At 40.9% G+C, this 20,892-nt stretch overlaps 11 protein-coding genes across 11 annotated transcripts; all 11 read left to right on the top strand.

Moving 5' to 3' along the window:
* Window positions 1-575: 575 nt before the first annotated feature.
* Window positions 576-1,598, top strand: LSM04_000621 (Protein kinase domain; the record flags this gene model as incomplete). The annotated part of the gene is made up of 1 exon (XM_067336560.1): window positions 576-1,598. The coding sequence occupies one exon, from the start codon at window positions 576-578 to the stop codon at window positions 1,596-1,598; it is 1,023 nt and encodes a 340-aa protein (XP_067192314.1).
* A 399-nt stretch (window positions 1,599-1,997) lies between these two features.
* Window positions 1,998-4,166, top strand: LSM04_003758 (DnaJ domain; the record flags this gene model as incomplete). Its single annotated transcript, XM_067336559.1, has 1 exon — window positions 1,998-4,166. One exon carries the CDS (start codon window positions 1,998-2,000, stop codon window positions 4,164-4,166), a length of 2,169 nt encoding a protein of 722 aa, XP_067192493.1.
* A 222-nt stretch (window positions 4,167-4,388) lies between these two features.
* LSM04_006851 (Cleft lip and palate transmembrane 1) lies at window positions 4,389-6,143 on the top strand (the record flags this gene model as incomplete). The annotated part of the gene is made up of 1 exon (XM_067336558.1): window positions 4,389-6,143. One exon carries the CDS (start codon window positions 4,389-4,391, stop codon window positions 6,141-6,143), a length of 1,755 nt encoding a protein of 584 aa, XP_067192663.1.
* Window positions 6,144-6,340: 197 nt separating this feature from the next.
* LSM04_003633 (uncharacterized protein) lies at window positions 6,341-6,784 on the top strand (the record flags this gene model as incomplete). Its single annotated transcript, XM_067336556.1, has 1 exon — window positions 6,341-6,784. The coding sequence occupies one exon, from the start codon at window positions 6,341-6,343 to the stop codon at window positions 6,782-6,784; it is 444 nt and encodes a 147-aa protein (XP_067192489.1).
* Window positions 6,785-7,250: 466 nt separating this feature from the next.
* Window positions 7,251-10,370, top strand: LSM04_008718 (uncharacterized protein; the record flags this gene model as incomplete). The annotated part of the gene is made up of 1 exon (XM_067336555.1): window positions 7,251-10,370. The coding sequence occupies one exon, from the start codon at window positions 7,251-7,253 to the stop codon at window positions 10,368-10,370; it is 3,120 nt and encodes a 1,039-aa protein (XP_067192760.1).
* Window positions 10,371-10,658: 288 nt separating this feature from the next.
* On the top strand, window positions 10,659-11,654 carry LSM04_003195 (hem peroxidase; the record flags this gene model as incomplete). The annotated part of the gene is made up of 1 exon (XM_067336554.1): window positions 10,659-11,654. The coding sequence occupies one exon, from the start codon at window positions 10,659-10,661 to the stop codon at window positions 11,652-11,654; it is 996 nt and encodes a 331-aa protein (XP_067192462.1).
* An 873-nt stretch (window positions 11,655-12,527) lies between these two features.
* On the top strand, window positions 12,528-14,232 carry LSM04_000671 (glucose-6-phosphate dehydrogenase; the record flags this gene model as incomplete). Its single annotated transcript, XM_067336553.1, has 2 exons — window positions 12,528-14,104; window positions 14,178-14,232. 2 exons carry the CDS (start codon window positions 12,528-12,530, stop codon window positions 14,230-14,232), a joined length of 1,632 nt encoding a protein of 543 aa, XP_067192319.1.
* A 513-nt stretch (window positions 14,233-14,745) lies between these two features.
* Window positions 14,746-15,525, top strand: LSM04_001889 (HPP protein; the record flags this gene model as incomplete). Its single annotated transcript, XM_067336552.1, has 1 exon — window positions 14,746-15,525. One exon carries the CDS (start codon window positions 14,746-14,748, stop codon window positions 15,523-15,525), a length of 780 nt encoding a protein of 259 aa, XP_067192392.1.
* A 1,017-nt stretch (window positions 15,526-16,542) lies between these two features.
* Window positions 16,543-17,460, top strand: LSM04_004022 (uncharacterized protein; the record flags this gene model as incomplete). The annotated part of the gene is made up of 1 exon (XM_067336551.1): window positions 16,543-17,460. The coding sequence occupies one exon, from the start codon at window positions 16,543-16,545 to the stop codon at window positions 17,458-17,460; it is 918 nt and encodes a 305-aa protein (XP_067192506.1).
* A 613-nt stretch (window positions 17,461-18,073) lies between these two features.
* Window positions 18,074-18,949, top strand: LSM04_002405 (HPP protein; the record flags this gene model as incomplete). The annotated part of the gene is made up of 1 exon (XM_067336550.1): window positions 18,074-18,949. The coding sequence occupies one exon, from the start codon at window positions 18,074-18,076 to the stop codon at window positions 18,947-18,949; it is 876 nt and encodes a 291-aa protein (XP_067192420.1).
* Window positions 18,950-19,240: 291 nt separating this feature from the next.
* On the top strand, window positions 19,241-20,803 carry LSM04_004806 (uncharacterized protein; the record flags this gene model as incomplete). Its single annotated transcript, XM_067336549.1, has 1 exon — window positions 19,241-20,803. One exon carries the CDS (start codon window positions 19,241-19,243, stop codon window positions 20,801-20,803), a length of 1,563 nt encoding a protein of 520 aa, XP_067192549.1.
* Between the last annotated feature and the right edge of the window lie 89 nt (window positions 20,804-20,892).

Below are 20,892 nucleotides of genomic sequence, written 5' to 3'. Positions count from 1 at the left end.
GGTTTTTTTTGTGTGCGGGGAGGGTATAAACCCTTCACCAATAATGGAATTTTTTTGCTGTTTTAAGAAATGTAGGAATGGTGTCCATAATTTATTCCCTTTTATGGGTTTTATTTTTCGGTTTTTTTTTCGAAGGGATATCTCTCTGTTTAATTGAGTGTGGTGTCTATCAAATTTTTTTTGTTTTGCTTCTCCCTTTTACTTTCTTTTAAGTATGATCAGAGAATTTCTGAGGGGATTTCTTCACTATAACGCGTTTTTTTTTTTTTTTTCTTTGTGTCTTACTTACTACTTTTTGTTTCTACTACTTCTGTCATTTTTTCCTTTGCTATTATACTGAATGGATGCTACCGTTGACTTTCTTTTTCAGGTGTTTGAAGTAGCTAGGAGAAGAAATGTTTATGGAGATTTTTGTGCTTACAATATTGTTGAGTGAAAGGATTTCTCTCGTATTTTTTTTAACTGCCGTGCGGATATGTAATTCTGCGTTCTTTTTTTCTTTTCTTTCTTTTTCCATTGATATTTTCTTTTTTATTTTTCTTTGAATGTGTTGGTTTTTATCCACTTTCGAAGTAATGGGAACCCATGTGTCTTCTTGTGCACAAGTTGTGAAGGAAGCACTTTTGTACGCGGGTGGTTTTTCTTCCAATTCAAAACACCCTGCTAGTGTTACTATTAAAGGGATTGAATATAGTGTCGGTCGTGTATTGGGAGAAGGCGGCAATTCTTTCGTTTATGAGGGCCGAGATGTACGTTCATGGAATTTGGTTGCTCTTAAAAGGTTTCTGTTGAATGACCAATACCAACAGCCAAATCAGATTATGGAAGAGGCTTCTTTGCATCGTTCTTTATGTCCTCATCCTTCTATTGTTACTTTTTATGATTCTGATGTTGTTGAATTGTCTGGACATCCACTTCCAGAAGTTTGGATTGTAATGGAGCTTTGTGACGATCCCTCACTCGCAAACTATATAAGTATGCGAATGAGTGTTAAACAACCTTTTGCTGTTCGAGAAGTTTACGAAATATGCGATTGTATTGTTCGTATAATTGCTTATCTCCATACTCAATCACCCCCCGTTTCTCATTGGGATATAAAAGCAGAAAATTTCTTATTTGCCGATTCACAAAACGTAAAATTGTGTGATTTCGGAAGTGCAACGCGATTATATTATGCACCCAAGGATGCTTATCAAATTTCGATAGCAGAAGCAGAGCTCGGGGAGAAAATGACCCTGCTTTATCGTTCACCAGAGTCCCTTGATTTATGGTCAAAACAACGAGTGGATACAAAATGTGACATTTGGAGTCTGGGGGTCTTGATATATTTGTTAGTGTTTTTCGAAATGCCATTTCAACCAAATACCTTGGAAATAATAGATGGTACACCCATTCGGTTCCGCGGAGAAGAAAACACAGTCCCTGTGGATTTTCGTCCTCTTATGGAGGTTGTAATGAATACAATGCTGGTCAAAGATCCATCCAAACGTGGTGATATTTTTGAAGTCTCCGAGCGTTTGAGTGCTATTACTTTTTTGCCCCCGGTTCCTCGTCCTCGTCCAGGCTTTCAAAGTTCGCAAAGACCACGTTTTGAGTAGATCGCACTGAATATGTTTCTCTGAAAATGTGAAGAAAGAACCATTCATTCTTTTACTTGCTTTTTTTTTCTTTCTCTTTTTTTCTCTTTCTCTTTTTTTTCTCTTTCTCTTTTTTTTCTCTTTCTCTTTTTTTTCTCTTTCTCTTTTTTTTTCTCTTTCTCTTTTTTTTCTCTTTCTCTTTTTTTTCTCTTTCTCTTTTTTTTCTCTTTCTCTTTTTTTTCTCTTTCTCTTTTTTTTCTCTTTCTCTTTTTTTCTTTTTTCGTTTCTTTGGTGCAATATTGCTTGGGATTGGTTGCTATTTTCTTCTACACATTCTTCTGCTAAGATTTTTTATTTAATTCCATTCGTGTCCTTTTTCTCCTATTTTATATTTCTTTCTATTTGTTTAAATAGAAAGAAATGCGACGAGGTATTGCACGCTCTTCTGCTTCCAAAGAAAATAATGCAGTCGGACTCGGAGACTATAATGTTGATGGGCAGATAGGTATGATCGCGAGAAATGCGTTAAAGAAAAATGATGATTTTGCTATTTTTGTGGATCGAATGCATGCAGTGAATCGTGTATTTTTTGTAAAGAAGAAAAAAGAATCTGAAGTTGAAGTTATATCTTTTCCACATTCAACTGAAGACGGAGTAGAAGACGAAATGTCACCTTCACGATTTGAGGCAGAATCCAAGTGGCTTGATTGCTGTTTACGAGAGTATCTTGAACGGAAATCTAGGTATGGACCAATACACCGCTTTATTATTCCCACAATAATGGTATTGATTTTTGTGGTTTTATTTTTGTATTTTTGTTGGCCTTTGTGGGAAATATTTATTGACGTGGAGGCAGAAACGCATTTTAGAGTTTTGGGAATTCCCTCAGGATCTCAACCACAGGAAATCAAACGTGCATATCGAGAGGCAGTAAAACGTTGGCATCCAGATCGGAACCCTAATTGTGATTCTTGTCGTCTCCAGATGGTAAAAATTCAACGTGCACATGACGTTTTACTCGCTCGAGGAATTCAACGACTAGAATTAGCAGACAAATATAGAGAAGAACTTATCCAACTCCGCTCGCTGGTTTTCTTCCGCTTGTATAACATGGCTTTCTCTGCCGCACAGGAGATTTATTATCTTTTGCAGGGTACTTTAAACACTCGCTCGACTAAAAGTGAGGATTTTTCATGGCCTTTGCAGGTGTTTTGTAGAATTTTAACAATGGGATTATTTACAATGTACGAATTTTTGTACATATCTGGTTTTAATATTGTAGTGCTTCTTCAGGTATTTTATTACTGTGTTTCAGTTGCAAAATATTCTGCAGAGGAACGAGAAATGTCACAAATGGTTAAAATGTCTTATATTGATTGTTACAGAGAAGCAGGTTTTTTTGTAGCTATACCAGTTTTCCTTAATAGTATTCAATACTACATTAGCAAAGAAAAATATGAAGATGATAGCTTGGAGTTCTTTTTTCGGATGACATTTGGAGTGTTATATGTTTTGGCGCATTTGTATCGTATGACACCCAATCTTTGGGATAATTTTACCATGAGAAAATGTTCTCTACCTCTGAAATACCTTAAGTTACCGGTAAGGAAGGTATCTCTTGCGAACATTATTTTCACTGAATTGGGTATAGTTTTGGATGATTTATTTGCCTTTACATGTAAAGTACCATCAGTATACCGACTTACTGTTATTTTGCTGCACGTAATTTTCTTGTGCGAATTTCTTTGGCTTCCATGGGACCCTCCAATATTAGTGACACCACACGAGAAACGTGATAAAAAAGTTTTGAAACGGGGAACTGAAAAAAAAACTATTGTGAACCAGATTCCTCAGAATAAGACTACAAAATCTCTTCAATTGCCTTTCTCTTCAGCTGAACTTGATCTTATTAAGAACTTGGATGGAGAAGCAGTTTCCTGGATAGATGTTGTGACAACCAAGTACAAAAAACAAATGGATACAGCAATTTCAACTTACTTACATAAGCGACAAGGTTCGGTGGGGTTTGATCTTGCTCCAAGTTCAAATTTAAAGGAAATAACGTTTGTCGCTCTGCTTCAAAGTTCGACTGAAAAAAATGGCAAAATCGATAGAATTTTTCGTATCAAGGACGAATTTTCTGGTCGTCTATTGGGATTGCAACGGGGTCCTGCAGGATGCTTGCCATCTGAACCATCAGAAGTTGGTAATGCCGAAGCAGTAGCACGAAAATATGCTCAAGTTACTGGTAAAGAAGGTTCATTTACTCCCTCTCAATTGTGGGGATATAAACTTCTATTTACTAATTTCAAAGAGGATAATAACAATGTATTAATATTGCTAACTATTTTTGTAGTCTTTGTAGTTTCCTTGGTAGCATTTTGTTTCACCACTTTTGCAGCAAAAGAGGTAAAATATTCGACCACTCTTTCTTTGTTACAGCAGCCACTGCGTGATACACGGCTGTCATTTCTTCCTAGTAAACATATCCTCAAAGAATATGGGGCAAGTGTAGTGACGATACTTGGTCATGTGTTTTGTACTGTGGATATTTGGGACACACTCAGACATATTCAGCTTTATCAATAATATCCTTGCTTTGTGGAACAAAAATATATTGTATGTATGTTTTATCTTTATAATTTTCTAAAGGAAAAGAGAGTGAGAAGTATACGTGAGTTTTGACTTGTGTAGTATGAATTTCTTTTTTTTATTCTTATTTTTTTTTTTCTTGTAATTTGTCATGAGATTTTTCTATTGCTAGAGAAATATATACACCTGTGACTTTTTTTTCTCAAGTGGAAAGAAGGGATGGCAAGTGCGTCTTTGCAGGAAGGAGATGCACAGAATCCTCCGCAACGTTCAATGTGGCAAACGACACTTATGTACGGTATGGCAGCTCTCTTCATGCTTTCTATGTTTGGTAATCGAGATTCCAAGAGTAGGAGCAATAATATCGATTCTCCCCCACCTGATAACGGTATCCAAAGAGTCGCTAACACAGGTTATGCTCCCTTTGCACAAAAGGGTGATTTATATACTATTATCATAAATTCAAGCGATAATGAGATTTTTCCTGGTGGATTTTTTGCAGATTTGGTTTTTGCAGCTTCTGAAGAAGATATATCTCGACAGTATAATGTTAATCTGAGCAAATGCGCCACAACAAATTGTAGTTTGACACTTGATATAAAATTACGCATTAAAGGTAAAGAATATGTCCAAAACTTTTCACTTATTCAATTTTTACCACCCAGGCGCATAAGACAGAAGCAAAAATTGTTTGATAACTCTAATAATGTTGATAATGCAAGTAGTTCTTTGAACGTACAACCTGTTTCCTCATGGAAAAGATATTTTCAACCAACATTAACATTGAGTCCCATTGTAGATTTTTCCAACCCACTCCCGCCACAAGTAAAGTCGCATTACTATTTTGATGAGGATACACAGAAATACCTTCCTTTGATTTACATCAACAATTTTTGGCATTTGCGAGATCATTTGTTAGAGATCAATGCTACAACAGCAACCTCCCCGTTTAATTTTACTATCATTGTGTCTTCACTTCCTTTGTGGAAGTTTGCACTCTATATTAACTTTGAACAGTCTATGAAACAACAACAAGAGATGGGTTTATCAAGACCAGAAGATTCGGATGAAATCAAAAGAATATTTTTAGAAACAAATCCATATTTTCTGGGGCTAACGTGTATGGTAACATTAATGCATATGTTGTTTGAATATTTGGCGTTTTCGAATGACGTGAAATTTTGGCGTAATCGAAAGGATTTTAAAGGTCTATCGCTTCGAACGATAGTGATGAATTGTTATTTTCAAACTATTATCTTTCTCTACCTTTTGGATGGGGATGAGACGTCATGGGCTATCCTTCTCCCCAGTGGTTTTGGTGTCCTCATTGAGTACTGGAAGTTGGCACAAACTGCAAGATTGGTGCGGGGTGAGGGCAGGTGGTGGAAAATAAAATTTAGTGATAGTTATGATAACCGAACGCGCAGACACGATAACATCGCTGTACGTTATCTTATGTATGTTATGACACCTATTCTCTTCTGTTATACTGTTTATTCAGCACTATTTGAAACTCACAGGGGATGGTACTCCTTTATCATTGGTACGCAAGTACGTTTTATTTATTTTTTTGGGTTTGCAATGATGACACCGCAGATATTTATCAATTATAAAATGAAAAGTGTCACTCAACTTCCTTGGCGTACCTTTGTGTACCGTGCTCTTAATACTGTTATTGATGACCTTTTCGCATTTATAATAAAGATGCCATGGCTTCACAGACTCGCATGCTTCCGTGACGATGTTGTTTTCCTTATCTTACTATACCAGCGGTGGATTTATCCTGTTGACTCAAATCGTAGTGAAGGATCCTCTGAATACGGTGATGATGAGGATGACAGTAGTAAGAATGAAGGAGATGCTGAGCCGAAGCAGCTTAATAAAGGGGAAAACCAAGAAAAAATGGAAGCGATAAGTAACTATGAGTGTCACCGACAAAAAGAATTATCAAACGAATCTAAGAAGAAACAATAAATAGTAAAGATACTTTTGTTTAATTCCTCAAAAAATACAAATAATTTTTTTTATACAAATAGATTAAATACACGAAACTCTAGAAATAACTTAGAGAACCAATGATTAATAAAATAAATAATAATAAAAAAAGCGTTTCGATGTAGTGGGAACCATAGGTTTCTCTTCCTATTCTTCTTTTATATTTATGTTCCTTGATGTTCTCTAGCAGTGTGGGAGTGATGCGAGCCAACGAATCCGGAATTCAGAAGAATGGTAATCCGGGTGAAATTTGTTCCCCTTTTTTGTTGCCACACTCAGGGAGTAAGAGAGGAAATCGGCGTAAGGAATGCTACCCACAGCGTCAACAACAAGAGCCAAATTATTTAGAGGCTAAAGGGAGAGAGAATTTAACAGGGGGGAAAAAATTGCTTTCTCCAGCGCCTTATCGTCAGGAATACTCCACGTTACCAGGTTCTTCTTTGGAGGCTTATTCACATTTCTCTCTATCTCATGCACCTGGGAAAGGAATACTGTCGGAGATGTCACCAAACATACTCTTAAATAATTTAGATGAGTCAGAGGACGTGGTACAACGTCTCATAGAAGTTCTTTCGACTTCATCCTGGTCTTCTAGCAATGCTTCTGAGGAACTCTTTTAAGACTAGACTGCGTCGTAAATGCAAAAAAAAAAAAGAATGGATGGTCCCAAAATAGTGTTCTTGTAACTGTTTTAGTCGTCTGCATGGTGCTTCACATCTATCTTTATCTCTTTTTCTTCTTGAGAAAAGGGAGTACAAGAGTTGTCACTTTTCCGCACTTATGCTCGTTACACAATGCATTGAACACTCTTTAATATGCTATTGTGAGGTCTACGGAACAGGTTTCAGCAAAAGCTGAAGGCATTACCTTTTTCTCTCCTTCTATTTCTATTTCTTTTTTCTTTTTCTACGTGTGCGTGTACTCTTTTATTTTATGATATGTTTTATCTTCTCATAATTCTTCCTTGCTTGTGCTTCCACATACGGTCTCGAAAGCAATAGCTGAAGAAGAAGAATAAGAAGGAAAGAAAATAAATAGCGAATCAAATTGTTAGAGTTACAGGGCATCGGTTGGGTTCTCTGAGCTATGCATGTGGAGTTTCGCATTTCCCGCATTAATAACATGTGTTCATTCGACGCAGAGAGCTTTATTCGTATGCACCAGCTGAGACATCGTCCCCTGCATGAGACAAACCTAATAAAGAACTTTGTAAAACTCCCCGAAAATGAAAAAAATTCTGGAAAATATTTTCATCCTCGTGTTAAAATGCAGTTTATCTTTGAAAATCTCGTCTGCATCGAGAGTTCTGAAATTTCTGGAGATACTGAGCATCAACAACATGAAAGACAAATTATGACAAATTGGGATGCGAGCGAGATACGCACAAAACGTTACCGTTGTTATATTGGAGAGGCTATAATTGCATCACTTCCTCTCTTTGTTGCAGAGAGAAATGTAAAGGTACGTCTACTGCAACTTGCACCGGAGCTTAGTAATAAGGAAGAAGTAGCTGTAAGGTCTTTCTATCCTTCCTATTTTGGACTAGAGGATTATAGTCTTTGTATTGGCGTGGCGAAGATATCATTGAGAGAGTTGCTGATTAGTAATAGCGGTGTTAGCGTGACGCTGCAACCCAAACAGAGTATGATTGCAGCAGTAGAGGCCCTAAACCTAAATACTGTGGTAACAAATGGTATGTTTGGAAAGGATATTGGGGGAAGTGCAGTGCTTACTTTCCAGGCGGTTAGCATAATTTTTAGCCCCAAATCGTTGCCAGCGTTACTTTGCTGTAATAAAACAGATGCCGGATCAATTTTAACGCCTGAGTGTCCTGTTAATAATAGCAACAATACTCATTCTGTAGACCGATTTAGTGGTATTAATGGTAATACTTTTCCAGATAGTGATAGAGATTTACAACAACAAATGTGTTCTCCCGCAGTTCGCTTTGTGCTTGTACCTTATCTAGTTTTGATTGACACACTTCTTCGAATGAATGAGGCTGTCTCATGGCGACAAACCAGTAAAACACTATTGCTTCTTTTCATTATTTGGGTTGTTCTCATTGCTGATATGGTGGAGATGGGGCTTATTCTAGGCCTCGTAGTGGAGGCGGTTTCGGCACTACAGATGACGGTATTTTTCTACCGTGTCCCACCACGAGTTACCCGCAATACAGACCCTGTACTATCAGTGATGGGGAGGCAGGATAGTTTCCAAGCAGTACTGTACAGTACACATAATCACATTATAAATAGCATGTCTCGTGCAAGACTATTCTTCTCACAAGGACTACAGACTGATTGTTATTTTGAACTCACCTTCATTTTTCAACGTATAAGAAAAATGAAACGCATGTTATTGCCTTGTTTGACCTTGTTACTTTTCTCCCTTTTTGCTTTCTCAGCTGAGACGCTTACACTTTTCGCATTCCTTATTGTATTTGTGATTCACCCAATTTCGCTGCGTGTATCATTTTCGCGTCTACGGAAAACATGGCGTCGTCAGTTGTCATCAGGAACTCTCTGGAGAGCACTCGATTTGTGTCGTCCAATGCGTGTATCACGTCTAGTACAGATTACGGTTGCACAGGAGGAGCGGACGACGTATTTGGGTTCACTGCTACCAGTCCAACGTCACACCCCAAGTCCAACTCGTAGTGTTATGAATGCATCTTTGCCTCCCATACCTCACCTTACTGCAGTAGGGGAAGTGAAACATCCTCATGGGATGTCATTTACTACTACACCAGACCGACCCTCTGTACAAGGCAAGCATATGGAAGATACATTCTTTTTTCCAAACCTAGACTCACAGGGAGTAAAGCTTCTAGGTGGAGGTGATAGCAATACTCTTGTTGCCGGAAACACCAACGCTAATAATAATAATAATAATAATAATAATAATAATAATGCACTCTCAGCTTCTGTTTCATCAAAGGCTATACCTCGAACTTGTAGCGAAACTCTCAAGTATGACACTCAGCAAAAGTCTTTCTTAACTTTTGCTGTCATTCTCATTACATGTGAAAACGTAGTGGTTAATAACGGTAAAAGTAACAGCGTTTCTCCTAGTAATGGTAATGGTAATGGTCTTGTAGTGCAAAAACTAAGACGTATTTTACAACGTGCTAGAGCCCTAAATCGTTCACCAGAGGCCGTTATACCTCGTGAACAGTATCAATTATATTTTAGTAGTGTTTTGACATTTTTTCAGTTCTTACGACGTCAATGTACATTGGAAACTTATGTGACACCACTTCCAGGCTCATTTCCCCCTTCATCGGGAGCTGGAACAGTAAGACTAGATCAATTGGTAAATCTCTCGTGGTTAATAGAAAAGGGAGAAGATGATGGCATTACATCTACTATGCTTGCACTTTCGTCTCAACCTGCCATGCTTGGCAAACTACCACCGTTGTGCCGTATTGATGGTAGTGTCCGCGCCTTTGCTTTACTAGCTGCTTACTTATTACAAGGATCTCGCCTTTCACTCTATAGTGGACCGGGTAGCAGAGGCTGCAGTATCATAATTCCACTCAAGATGGGTACTTACGACATAGAAGTAGCGACAAGACAGCATCCTTGTCCCTCAGCGCTACAGAAGGCACTCATAGGCTTCTGGAAAGGATGGACAGAAGGTGAGGTTCCAATTAATAACACAGATGTTGTACTTAAAATCATTGATACATACAAAGATTCATGGGGAAATGAAAGTGGTGGAACAACTACAGGACAGGACTATCATCATATGATCACAGCACCATTAGATGAGAGCGATTCTGCACGAGGCACATCAAAACGTCTTTTGCAAACATTTAGTTCACCACCATTTTCATGGAAACGTCACCGAGGAAATACTGCATCCGTTGGAAATCCTGATCCCGCTTTGGTACCTTCGACACACTCATCTTCAGATGCAGACGTTCCTGCACCATTTTTTCTCCGGCCTCTAAGGGCAACGGCACCACAGGATAATTCATTAAGCTCCCCAGAAAATTATCACCGGGCTACGCAATCCTGGGCATACAGCCCCTACTCATTACGGAAGCAAAACCAAAACATTGTTTCTGTACCACGTCTTAATCAAACGTACACCACCTCAGGGGATGAGATAACACCACAGCCACTAACAAATTCCACAGGTGTTTATTGTGAAAGTATGAATCGCACTGAATCTGAAGTAGGTACACCTCGAACCAAATGATTTCGTAAAAAAAAATTGAGTGGCATCCGTAATTTACTTGTACCTCATGTTTTTCAGGTATTTTAAATTCTTTTTTTTTTCTGTATTTCAGTCTTCTCTTTCAATTTCACTATGCTCTTTTTTTCTCCTTGAACCGAACGATTAATTACGGTATTACTAAACTGTAGTTTCTAATTGGATCCCCAACCTTAATCTCGTAGTATACTTTTTTCTTTATCGTTTTGTCTTACTCTCTTTCTTCCTTTACGAGATATTTTTTTGTATTTTAGATTAATACGGTTGAAAGGTATGTTTTCTCGTGTTGGTGTACTTTTCTCAAGGCGGCTTGTTGTCAAGATGGCGACGCAACATCGATACGGCCGCCCCCGTTTCTCTGGGGGTTTCGCCTTTGCCACCGCCGCTGCCACGACATTAGTGGGTGGAGCCACCGTTGCATCGTGTTATTCTTTTTCAGCTTGGAATGGCTCTGGGGCGGCACCCCCATTCGACCTAAAGGCTCTCAAGGAAGACATTGAGGCTCTTGTTTCTGATGACTTGTCGAAAGGACCTCTTTTTTTGCGTCTTGCATGGCACGAGGCTGGCTCATGGGATTGCAAGAAAAAGGATGGGAGTCCCAATTCTGCCTCGATGCGTTTTCGACCGGAGTGTGATTATGGCGCCAACGCGGGACTTGATAAGGCACGGAAGGCGCTGGAACCACTCAAGCAAAAGTACCCCCAGATCTCGTACGCCGACCTGTGGTCCCTCGCCGGGGTGGTGTCAGTCGAAGCGATGGGCGGACCGGTAGTGCCGTGGCGCTGGGGCCGTGTGGACGCGAAGGACGGCTCTGCCTGTGGCCCCGACGGGCGACTCCCCGATGCGTCCAAGACGCAGAACCACGTGCGCGAGGTCTTCACGCGTCTCGGTTTTAACGATGACGAGACGGTGGCGCTGATTGGGGCTCACACCTGCGGGGAGTGTCATCTCGAATACAGCGGCTTCAAGGGGCCATGGACACACGACAGGTATGGTTTCGACAACTCGTTTTTCACGGAACTGTTTAACAACGAGTGGGAAATAAACCCTGAGGTGAAGAATCTGCAATTTATGGACAGATCCACTAAGTCCCTCATGATGCTGCCATCGGACATGGCTCTTCTACTGGACGACAAATATCGTGCAATTGCGAAGAAGTACGCCGCCGATAATGATTTGTTCTGCGCCAGCTTCGCCAAAGCCTTTCAGAAATTGCTTGAACTTGGTACGAAAAACCTCAAGTCTGTCCCAGGTGAGGAACGCGTATGACACAATGGGTACATTTTTACCCCTTATACACGTTTCTGCATACAGGCATGTAGATCGGTTGCTATCTATTTATTATGTATATATCTGCTAAAGTGTTTGCAGGTGGTGTGCTTGAATCTCGACCGTTTGCAATGCAGTGATTTCTTTCTCTTTTATTATTCTCATGTCTCTCTGTCAATGAACTGACTATCACCTCTCCTGTTTACTAGACGTGAGAGAAAGAATCTGGATCTTTGGTGAAGCTAAATATGGGGAAAGTATATGAAAAAAAAATCTCTTTTATGAGCGAGCTGAAGATGTTTCAAGCGACATCAAGCTGCGAAAATTAGAGGAATGAAGGGGTGGGTGGGGCGTGCGAAGAGCGAGCGAAGCTTTTTTTTTCCTTGATTTATGTACAAGGTGTCAAGTGAACAATAATGCAGTTACACAATCAAGAGAACGATATCTGTTACTGCCGTTCGTGGGTGAAAGTCACTTGTTTCTCTGGATTTAAATTTTAATCTGCACGCAAGAAGTGTCTTGTCTTCAGAACTATGGTTAGGGTACAGTGTTAGTAGTAGTAGTAGTAGTAGTAGTAGTAGTAGTAGTAGTAGTAGTAGTAGTAGTAGTAGTAGTAGTAGTAGTCGTTGTTGTGGTGGTGGTGGTGCGTTTGCGTTGTGCTGAACACCTTGCTCTCTGCACTTTTTTCCTTCTTGACATGTGTTCTTATTTTCTTAACAACACAACACATATGTGTATATATGTGTGTGTATTTAGGCAGAGAGTGAAACTTGTTGTTTTAGCCTCGTTGCTGAAAAGTGAACATACAGAAAGGCGAGAAAAAGAAAAGGGATACACTGGGTGACCTCTGCTTCGTGCTGTGCATCCTTGGATATGCAAGAGGAGGTAAACGAGTCTCATAATAACGGAGCCTTCCATGAAGAGGTGGACAAATTCTTTGATAAGCTCCGTGAGAAGGTATTGAAGGACCGACCTGACGACATATGTGAGTATATCATGGCAAACGCCAAGAAGGTTGCCGTAGAGGTACGTGGGGATTACTGTGCTCGCATTCCCGATGATGTTTCACCGGAATTAAAGAATCGTGCGCTAACGATTGTTGTTCTTGGTGCGAGCGGAGATCTGGCCAAGAAAAAGACATTTCCGGTCCTTTTTCAGTTGTATTGCAGCGGTATGATACCACCTGAGGCAAACATTGTCGGCTATGCCCGCTCTAAGATTGATGACGTGGAGGCATGGAAGAAGACGACGCTGGCGAAGTTCTTCACAAGGCTGAATGAGCGTGGGTGTCACGTCGATGCCTTTCTGCGTCATATCACCTATATCACGGGTTCGTATGACCGGGCAGAGGATTTTATGCACCTGAACGACTACATTTGTCGTATGGAACAGTCTTTCAAAGGACCTCAAAGGGGTGGGAACCGATTGTTTTACCTTGCGCTACCGCCGACAGCCTTTGTTTCCGTGTGCACGGGCCTCCGAAATTGTGTGATGCAGGCGCCAGAGCTTGGTTGGGTTCGTGTCATCATTGAGAAACCGTTTGGTCATGACACAGAGACCTCTGCCCAGCTCTCACGGGAACTGGAACCTCTTTTTAATGAGACTCAGTTATTTCGAATAGACCACTACCTGGGGAAAGAGATGGTACAGAACATTGTCGTTACACGATTTGCCAACCGTATATTCAGCGCGCTGTGGAACAGCAGCAATATTGCGTGCGTACGGATCACCTTCAAGGAGACGATAGGCACGGAGGGACGTGGTGGATACTTTGACAATGTTGGAATCATCCGCGATGTGGTGCAGAACCACCTCACACAGATTCTTTCGCTCCTGGCGATGGAAAAGCCCCGTTCTTTGAGCGCCGAAGACATTCGGGATGAAAAGGTTCTGGTGCTTAGGCACGTAGAACCCGTGTCTCCAGCTGACTGTGTGCTTGGTCAGTACACGGCATCTAAGGATGGTTCAATTCCAGGTTACCTTGACGACCCAACTGTACCGAAAGACAGCCACTGCCCCACGTTTGCTGTGTTGCGCCTTCATATCAACAATGACCGCTGGCATGGTGTGCCGTTCATCATCAAGGCCGGAAAGGCTCTTGATCGGCGTTTCCTTGGAATTCAAATTCAATTCAAGGATGAGATACGCCCCTTTGGTGACGCCACGCAGCGCAATGAGCTTGTCATTCGGGCACAACCCTCTGAGGCCATGTACATACGGCTCACTGCAAAGAAACCAGGGTTTCTGCGCGATACCCATCAGACGGAGCTCGATCTCACATACGAGCAGCGTTACAATGTAACCCTCCCCGATGCGTACGAAAGTCTTATTCATGAGGCATTGCTAGGGAACTCCACTAACTTTGTCCGCAAGGATGAGCTGGATGCTGCGTGGAGAATTTATACGCCTCTCCTTCACGCCATTGATCGTGGGGAAGTGAAAACGCTGCCGTATGAGGCAGGATCACGCGGGCCGGCGGAGGCAGATGCATTTATTTTGAATTCTGGCTTTAGGGCGACGGAGTCTTTGGATCGTCGTCGGCAGTAGTTGGCAGTGGCATAAGGATCTTGACCTGTAACTGCGCACAATGAGTGTGCAACAGAAAAAAAAGAAATATATACTTACTGAGGTGGGTTTGACAAACAAAGGATAATGCGCAGTTTCATTTTTCGAAAATGTACTGACCGTGCTGATTTTCTCTTCAAGATTCTTATGTGGCTCTAGTGAAAGGGGTCCTTTGTGTGAAGTTTTGTTCATTTTATACAGTTGTATAGGATGAACAGAGCAATTTGTTTGAAGGTAATATAGGAGAACAAATAATTTGTTCAAAAAAATTTTTTTACATTAATATCCAATTGCTTTCGTGCGAAGGGGTTTCACTTGGCCTTTTATGAAAGGTGTGGGTATGAGGATAAAATGCCGAGTCGTTTTTCGAGTTTATATTCATTTTTTAAATTCGTCTTACGGTTTATTATTTTTGTTTTTAGTTTACCTTGTGTACATTTACAAATATCCCTTTTTTTAGCTGTATTTTTTTTTTCTTTTTTTTCCTTGCTTTTTTAGTGTTTTGCTTGTTTTGTATTTTTCATTGATGTGTGCTATTGATAGCCTGGCTGAGGGAGTAAATGAGCCGTTTGGCGTACGTGAAGAGGGTATACTGCTTCCCCCATTCAATGACATCAGTATGCCAGTGGAAGGGCGAAGTGTGCATTTGGAGGAAGAGATGGTGGAAGACGATGCTGGGGCTGCACAGGCCAGCCAGAATAGGGCGGCGGAGCCGGTACGAAGGAATGCTTTTCGCGCGGCTTTGATGATATACACAAAACGTTTACGGGGCGGTGGTGGGATTGGGCTCCCGCTCTTTACCCCATCGTACGATGTTGTGCCAACCTTCGTGTTTTCGACGAGTATTATGCTTGTGCTGGCTGCTATCGATGTGTTCGCATTGGAACCCTATGCTTTACAGGCGTATTTCCCAATGTTCGGCGCTTCTTGTGCACTGACGACTTGTCTTATAACCTCTTCAGGTGCACAACCGAGATGTCTTTTCCTCACACATTTTGTTGGTGCACTTCTCGGTCTATCCTTTGGACACGTAACAAAGTCGCTCGAGCAGCCATTAGGGAGACTGCTAGCTGGTGTATTTGCTGTTGGAGTACTGTCTCCGCTTACTACGCTTTTTGGAGGTTTTCAACCCTCCAGTTCAGCAACAGCAGTACTGGCAGCATTCCATGAGTATGGTCGAATGAATGACGAGGGGTTTATGTTTCTTGTGGTCCCTGTAATACTTGGAGTGTTCATTATTTTTATACTCTCGTGGGTTGCGAACAACCTGATACCGTGGCGTACAGCTTACCCTCTTTGGTGGTAAGAAAATTTCTCCCACTGCGTCTATTTGCCCAAATACTTAAAGAGAATAAGTCTCCCTGATATGATTCTACCGCCTATAAAATCTGGTTGTTGATTTTTTAGTAGATATTTACACGTTGCACATCATACAAAGGCAGTAACCTTGTGGTATGGATATATTATACTTTTTTTTTAGCTCTCTTTGATAGATGTTACCTTGTTGAATGTAGCAGTTTTCACTCGTTTAGCTCGGTGTTTCTTGAAGAAAGGGAAGGTGTTGTGAAATTAATATTTCGAAGAAAAAAAAAAAACATTTTCTTAAAACCAAAAAAAAGAAACATAGACTCATGTGAAGCAGAAAGCAATTTACTTTATTTTTATTTACTAGTATGTTTTTTTTTTTTTTTTTTTTGTACAACAGTATTTCTTCCCTTTTTTCTGGGTTTTTTACTTTACCCTTTCTGTATGCTTGGTGATACGTCGATGCGTAGCCCACTTCTGAAATATCTCGGAGTAAAAAGAAAGGAACTGAAATCCTGGCAAAGAGAAAAGTGCTATTTCGTTTTGTAAGAGGATTGTTATTGTCTTGGAAGCAGAAGAACAAGTAGTAAAATAAAGGAAGAGTACTTTTGTGTACTCAAAGATATATTGGTCAAATTACCACTGCGTTTTTTGAACCTGTGACATCTTTTTCTTTTCCCGGTTCCCTTTGAGTGTCAAAGTGTGACGATGGGATGCGACGGCAGTATAACATCGCTTGTTTCAGCAACAAGAGTTTTCTTTGTATATGGAAGAAGGTGAAAAAGAGAATGTGTTTTTGCCTTCATCACTTCTCAGGTATGCTTTGTAATATCTCTTTATTTTGTTGTACATCAGGCAAGAAAACAAAGGGACTAGGAATGATGATTACTCATGTGGTCGACCCTTCCAATTTTTGCTCTTTATCTCTTTCCTTCTTTCCCTCTTTCTTTTTCTTTTTCTTCTTTTGGCATCTCAAAGACTGCACAAAAAAATTTTTTTATTGAAAAAAAAGTACAATATGCCGACTTCTATTTTTGCTGTACTTACTGTGGCTATTCTGATGAGCATTGGATCAATAACGAATGCTGGTTATTATAAAGACTCAAATGCTGCTTCAGCTTGTCCGCTTGATAATATTTACGACAGCGGAGAGATTTCTTCAAATATGATAACACATGTGGACGAAACAATGTGTCGTCTTCCCAGTGACATGGACTGCATGGAGAAGTACGGTAATTTGACGGTGTTCAGCCACGAAATCCAACGTTGTGCATGGACTCTCCCAACTGGTGTAACACTTCCGAAACTTCAGATTGCCCCTATTGGTGGTGTAGGTCCGAATCGATGTGCACTCATCCGACTGCTGCACACGATGCTCTCTGCAATGCAACCTGAAGGAGTTCGAGTCCTTCCTTGGTCAATAAGTGGGGAGATTGTCACACCTTTGCGCTGCGGAAGTGTGGATTTGCAACCGTGGTCTATGGAGAACGTGCTCACTGTAAGAGCTCCTGCGGTACACTTGGAAACGGGTGTTCGCCTATCTGTCCTCAATGAAGAAGGCAGACTGCAACGCAGTTTGTCTACTCCCGTGTGGGTTGTCCCCATCTTTATTATTCTCAGTGTTCTCGGTGCTGTTGGTCTAATGGCGGTGGCTGTTCTCGCTTGGCGGATACACAGTGTTGCGCGGACTGCGCCTCCCACCGGTGCTGTTAGTGTTGCCAGTGCAGCGACGATGTCATGGGGCCACTCTCCTCGCGTGGGGGACGACGAGGTCTCGGGCTGCCCTACGGCCTCCTCCGCTAGTGTAGACACACAGCGACCGCCATGCTTATCCGTTGCATCTGATCAAACCCCTTGTTCGCTGGACAACACTATAACTATGCCATTAACTCCGCGAGAAATTAAGTCAGGGAACGAGTTTCCCCGGCTTGGATAGAGGGATTTTTAGGCATAACCAAGTTTTTTTTTTCCTTTGTTTCGAAAATAGTGAGGGTGAGAACAAAAATTTTTTTTTTCACAAGTTATTTTGATGTTTTCTTTTTCGTACAAATAGAAAGAGGGTAGGGTCTTTTTAAAGATGTTATGGGTTCTACTGTTTATTTATTTATATTTTATTGGGTGTTGTGAGGCGTGGTCGAGTGTGAAGTCTGTATGGGAATCCTATTATCTGATGTTCCCTGAAACCCTATATGTGATTGTGGTTGATTAACTTTTTATCACTTTACTTCTCTTATGCAACCATTTAGTTCTTTTCGACCTCTTGACCTCGATGATTAACTTCGGCATAACGTCGTGTATGAATATGTTATCACATTTTTTAATTTGTTATTTCTTTGTTTTTATTTATTTATTTATTTATTTATTTATTTTTTGATCTTTTGAAATTCCCCGATTTATATGGAAACACGTGGAAAAGAAAGATTGATTGCTGCTTCTACCAAATGTATGCTTATTTTTTGTTTTTTATTTTTTGCTGTGATCTATCAGTAGGGTTTACCGGCAAACGATCGCTGACCAAAGCGAGACAAGATACAGTAGACGTCGGCGAGATGAGAGAGAGTTCGTCAGACGTTAGGCGCAGCAGTGTAGGTTCAAACTCCCGCTCGTACCACACACCCCGGAGCGTGCCGCAGGAGGACACCACGTTTCCCCCTAGTGTTGACCCCCCTACTCCCAAAACACAACTACAAGAATATCCACAGCATGACTCTCAATTGGATGAAACAGCTGTGTTTGGAGAGCTTGCGGCATCCGAAGTCAATGAGGAAGGTGTAACATCGGATGTCTTTTCCTCGTCCCCTCTGAGAGGGGTTTTCCGCTTATGGCCACCGATACAGGAGTTTCCTCACTGGTATTGGTCACGACTCATTGGATATGATCAGTCAAAGAATTTGTACGGATTCTATCCTTCATGGGACTTGGTTGCAACCTTTATCTTTGTCTGCACGACAATGCTTATATTCGCCCTCATTGAATTTTATGCCTTTCACCCGCTTATGAAGAATTTAGGGATTTTTATTCCTGCCTTTGGTGCTAGTGTAACTGTGGTTTTCTGCGTACCTTGTGCACCCGTAGCACAACCGAGGGCTTTGTTTTGCTCTCATATTTTCGCAGCAGTTATTGGGATTTCACTCTCAAATATATTTCAGTTTGTACCCAACGAGACATTTGGATTCAAATGCGCTGGTGCAATTGCAGTTGGTATACAATTGGTTTTCATGTCATTAACCAACACGATGCACCCCCCTGCTTGCGCGACATGCGTTGCAGCTGCCCTTAGTCCGTTGAATACATACTATAATGATCATGGATATTTATTTGTTGTATGTCCCGTCATCATCGGATGTGTTCTTTTATTTTTATGCGCGTGGTTAATGAATAATCTTTTGGAAAATCGATCTCCATACCCAAAACACTGGTGGTAGAGTCGATTTTCAAAGTGAATTGAATTTCAACAATGCGCCGCTAATTTTATTTTACGGGTTTTTTTTTTTATTGGAGTTCCTCTTCCCCAAATTTCCCCTATGGTTCGTGGCACAGAAAAAAAGTCCCTGTTTATTCCTGTAAATGTATATTGTCATTGGCAGAAATTAAAAAAGAAAAAAAAATAGTTTTATTTTTTATTTTATCTTTTCATTGTGTTTGAAGGAGAAGATACTCTTTATTGCTGGCAGAACAATACCTTATACAGAGAAAAAAAATCTTGGCGACACTGAATGGAAATTTCTCCTCAGCTCCTTGTGGAGGGAGCTCCAATGAGGCAGCGATGCCTCCGTGTGAAACACATTCTCTTCGGTGATTTGGGATGTGTTAAGGAGCTTAGTGCGCAGACGCGCAATGAAATTTTTTTCTTGGGTGTGAATTACCTGAAAGTTGGATTAAGTGTTTCAGAGATGCAAGATTTTATTCGTTTGTGCGATGAGAAACACTTTGTGCTTCCGGAAGGTTGTGTATTGTCTGTTGAAGATGAGGCTACTATTTCTTCTCGGGCCAATGCTGCTATGCAATCTGTGCTCTCAGCTTCGGAGCATCATCAAAGTGGGGATTCCTTCGGTGGGACGCCACATAATTTATCTTTAGGACCGAAAAGAAGTCGACTAGAAGCAGTGGGAATGCGAGAGCTGAGGGGTAAGATGCGAATGGCGGAAATTCTGGCAGACATGCATGACTATGATGCAATGAATAAGACTCTTAAAGGTTTATTCTTGGATGTTCACTCTATGCAGGAAATGACTACAGGTTCACAAGGAATAGATTCTGCTCTAGTAGAATTGGAGATAATCCGTCGGAGTGTGGAGCTTTCCCTTAGTGCTGGTGCTTTGGAGATCGTTAAAACTCTTATGGGAAGCTCAATGACTTCCCTTATCGAACACGCCGCCCAGTATATGCTGGCTGCACAAGGTGGAGGTTTATCGCATATTGCGCTACAGCAGCACCGATGTACAGAGGGTACAGTACGAGAGATTGAAGAACACGTTTTGTTTTTTTCCATTGTACGAGCCTTGTGTATGTTTGAAGACTGCAACTTTGATGGTTTTGTGGCTGTTTTCACCGCAAATGGTTTACGTGGGGCTAAATGGGCTCCCCTTTCAGAGGAACTTCTTACAAAACATGGTACTGCGGAGGTTGCAGCTTCACTTGGTGCGCGTATAAATACCTCCGGTACATTACCAGCAATTCGTCATTTAAGATATTTTGTAGAGAAGTTCATTACGTCAGGAGCTCATCTTGGTGTAATGCTGCTGTTTTCCGCTTTTGCAGCCTTACCACGTATGGAGGCTATGGAGCTAATAGTTCAGGTCGACATAAGACAGCTTTGGGAGGATGTACCTGATGCATGTACACTTGTACAGACATTAGAGGAAGCTAGGTTTGCTGAAGCTTTGAATTTAGCGTCTAAATTAGCTTCGTCTTTTCTAAAAACCGATATATTCGCATGTAAACATAGCGAACTTCTCTTGCGTCAGTTTCAACAGGCTGTTGTAACAGGGTATGTTAGTAACTTCACTACTTTAGACGTACGGAAAGCGGCATCGCGTCTCTCTATTAATGTCAAAGACTTACAACAACTTTTACAGTTATTGATTCTTGAGGGTCGTCTCTCGGCAAAGTTAGATCTTGTTGCACTTGTCTTAACGAGAGGAGAAAATTACGGGGGTTTTGTAGACACTTCGTGTCAGTGTTCCACTCTATTGGAATGCATTGCTCATAGTGACAATTGCACTTATGTTGTTGAACAGTCATTGCGTAACTTGTCCCTGCATCGGAATCATATGTGATAGCGGGAAATCTGTGATTTGTGCCTTTCAAAGGCAAACTGAAGAACGTATCCATTTGGGGAAAAAAAAGAGAGAATGGTAAGCAAGAG

Source organism: Trypanosoma melophagium (genome assembly GCF_022059095.1).
Source record: "Trypanosoma melophagium isolate St. Kilda chromosome Unknown ctg2segment0, whole genome shotgun sequence".
Classification (NCBI taxonomy): Eukaryota; Euglenozoa; class Kinetoplastea; order Trypanosomatida; family Trypanosomatidae; genus Trypanosoma; species Trypanosoma melophagium.
This window is presented reverse-complemented; position numbering and strand designations above follow the sequence as displayed.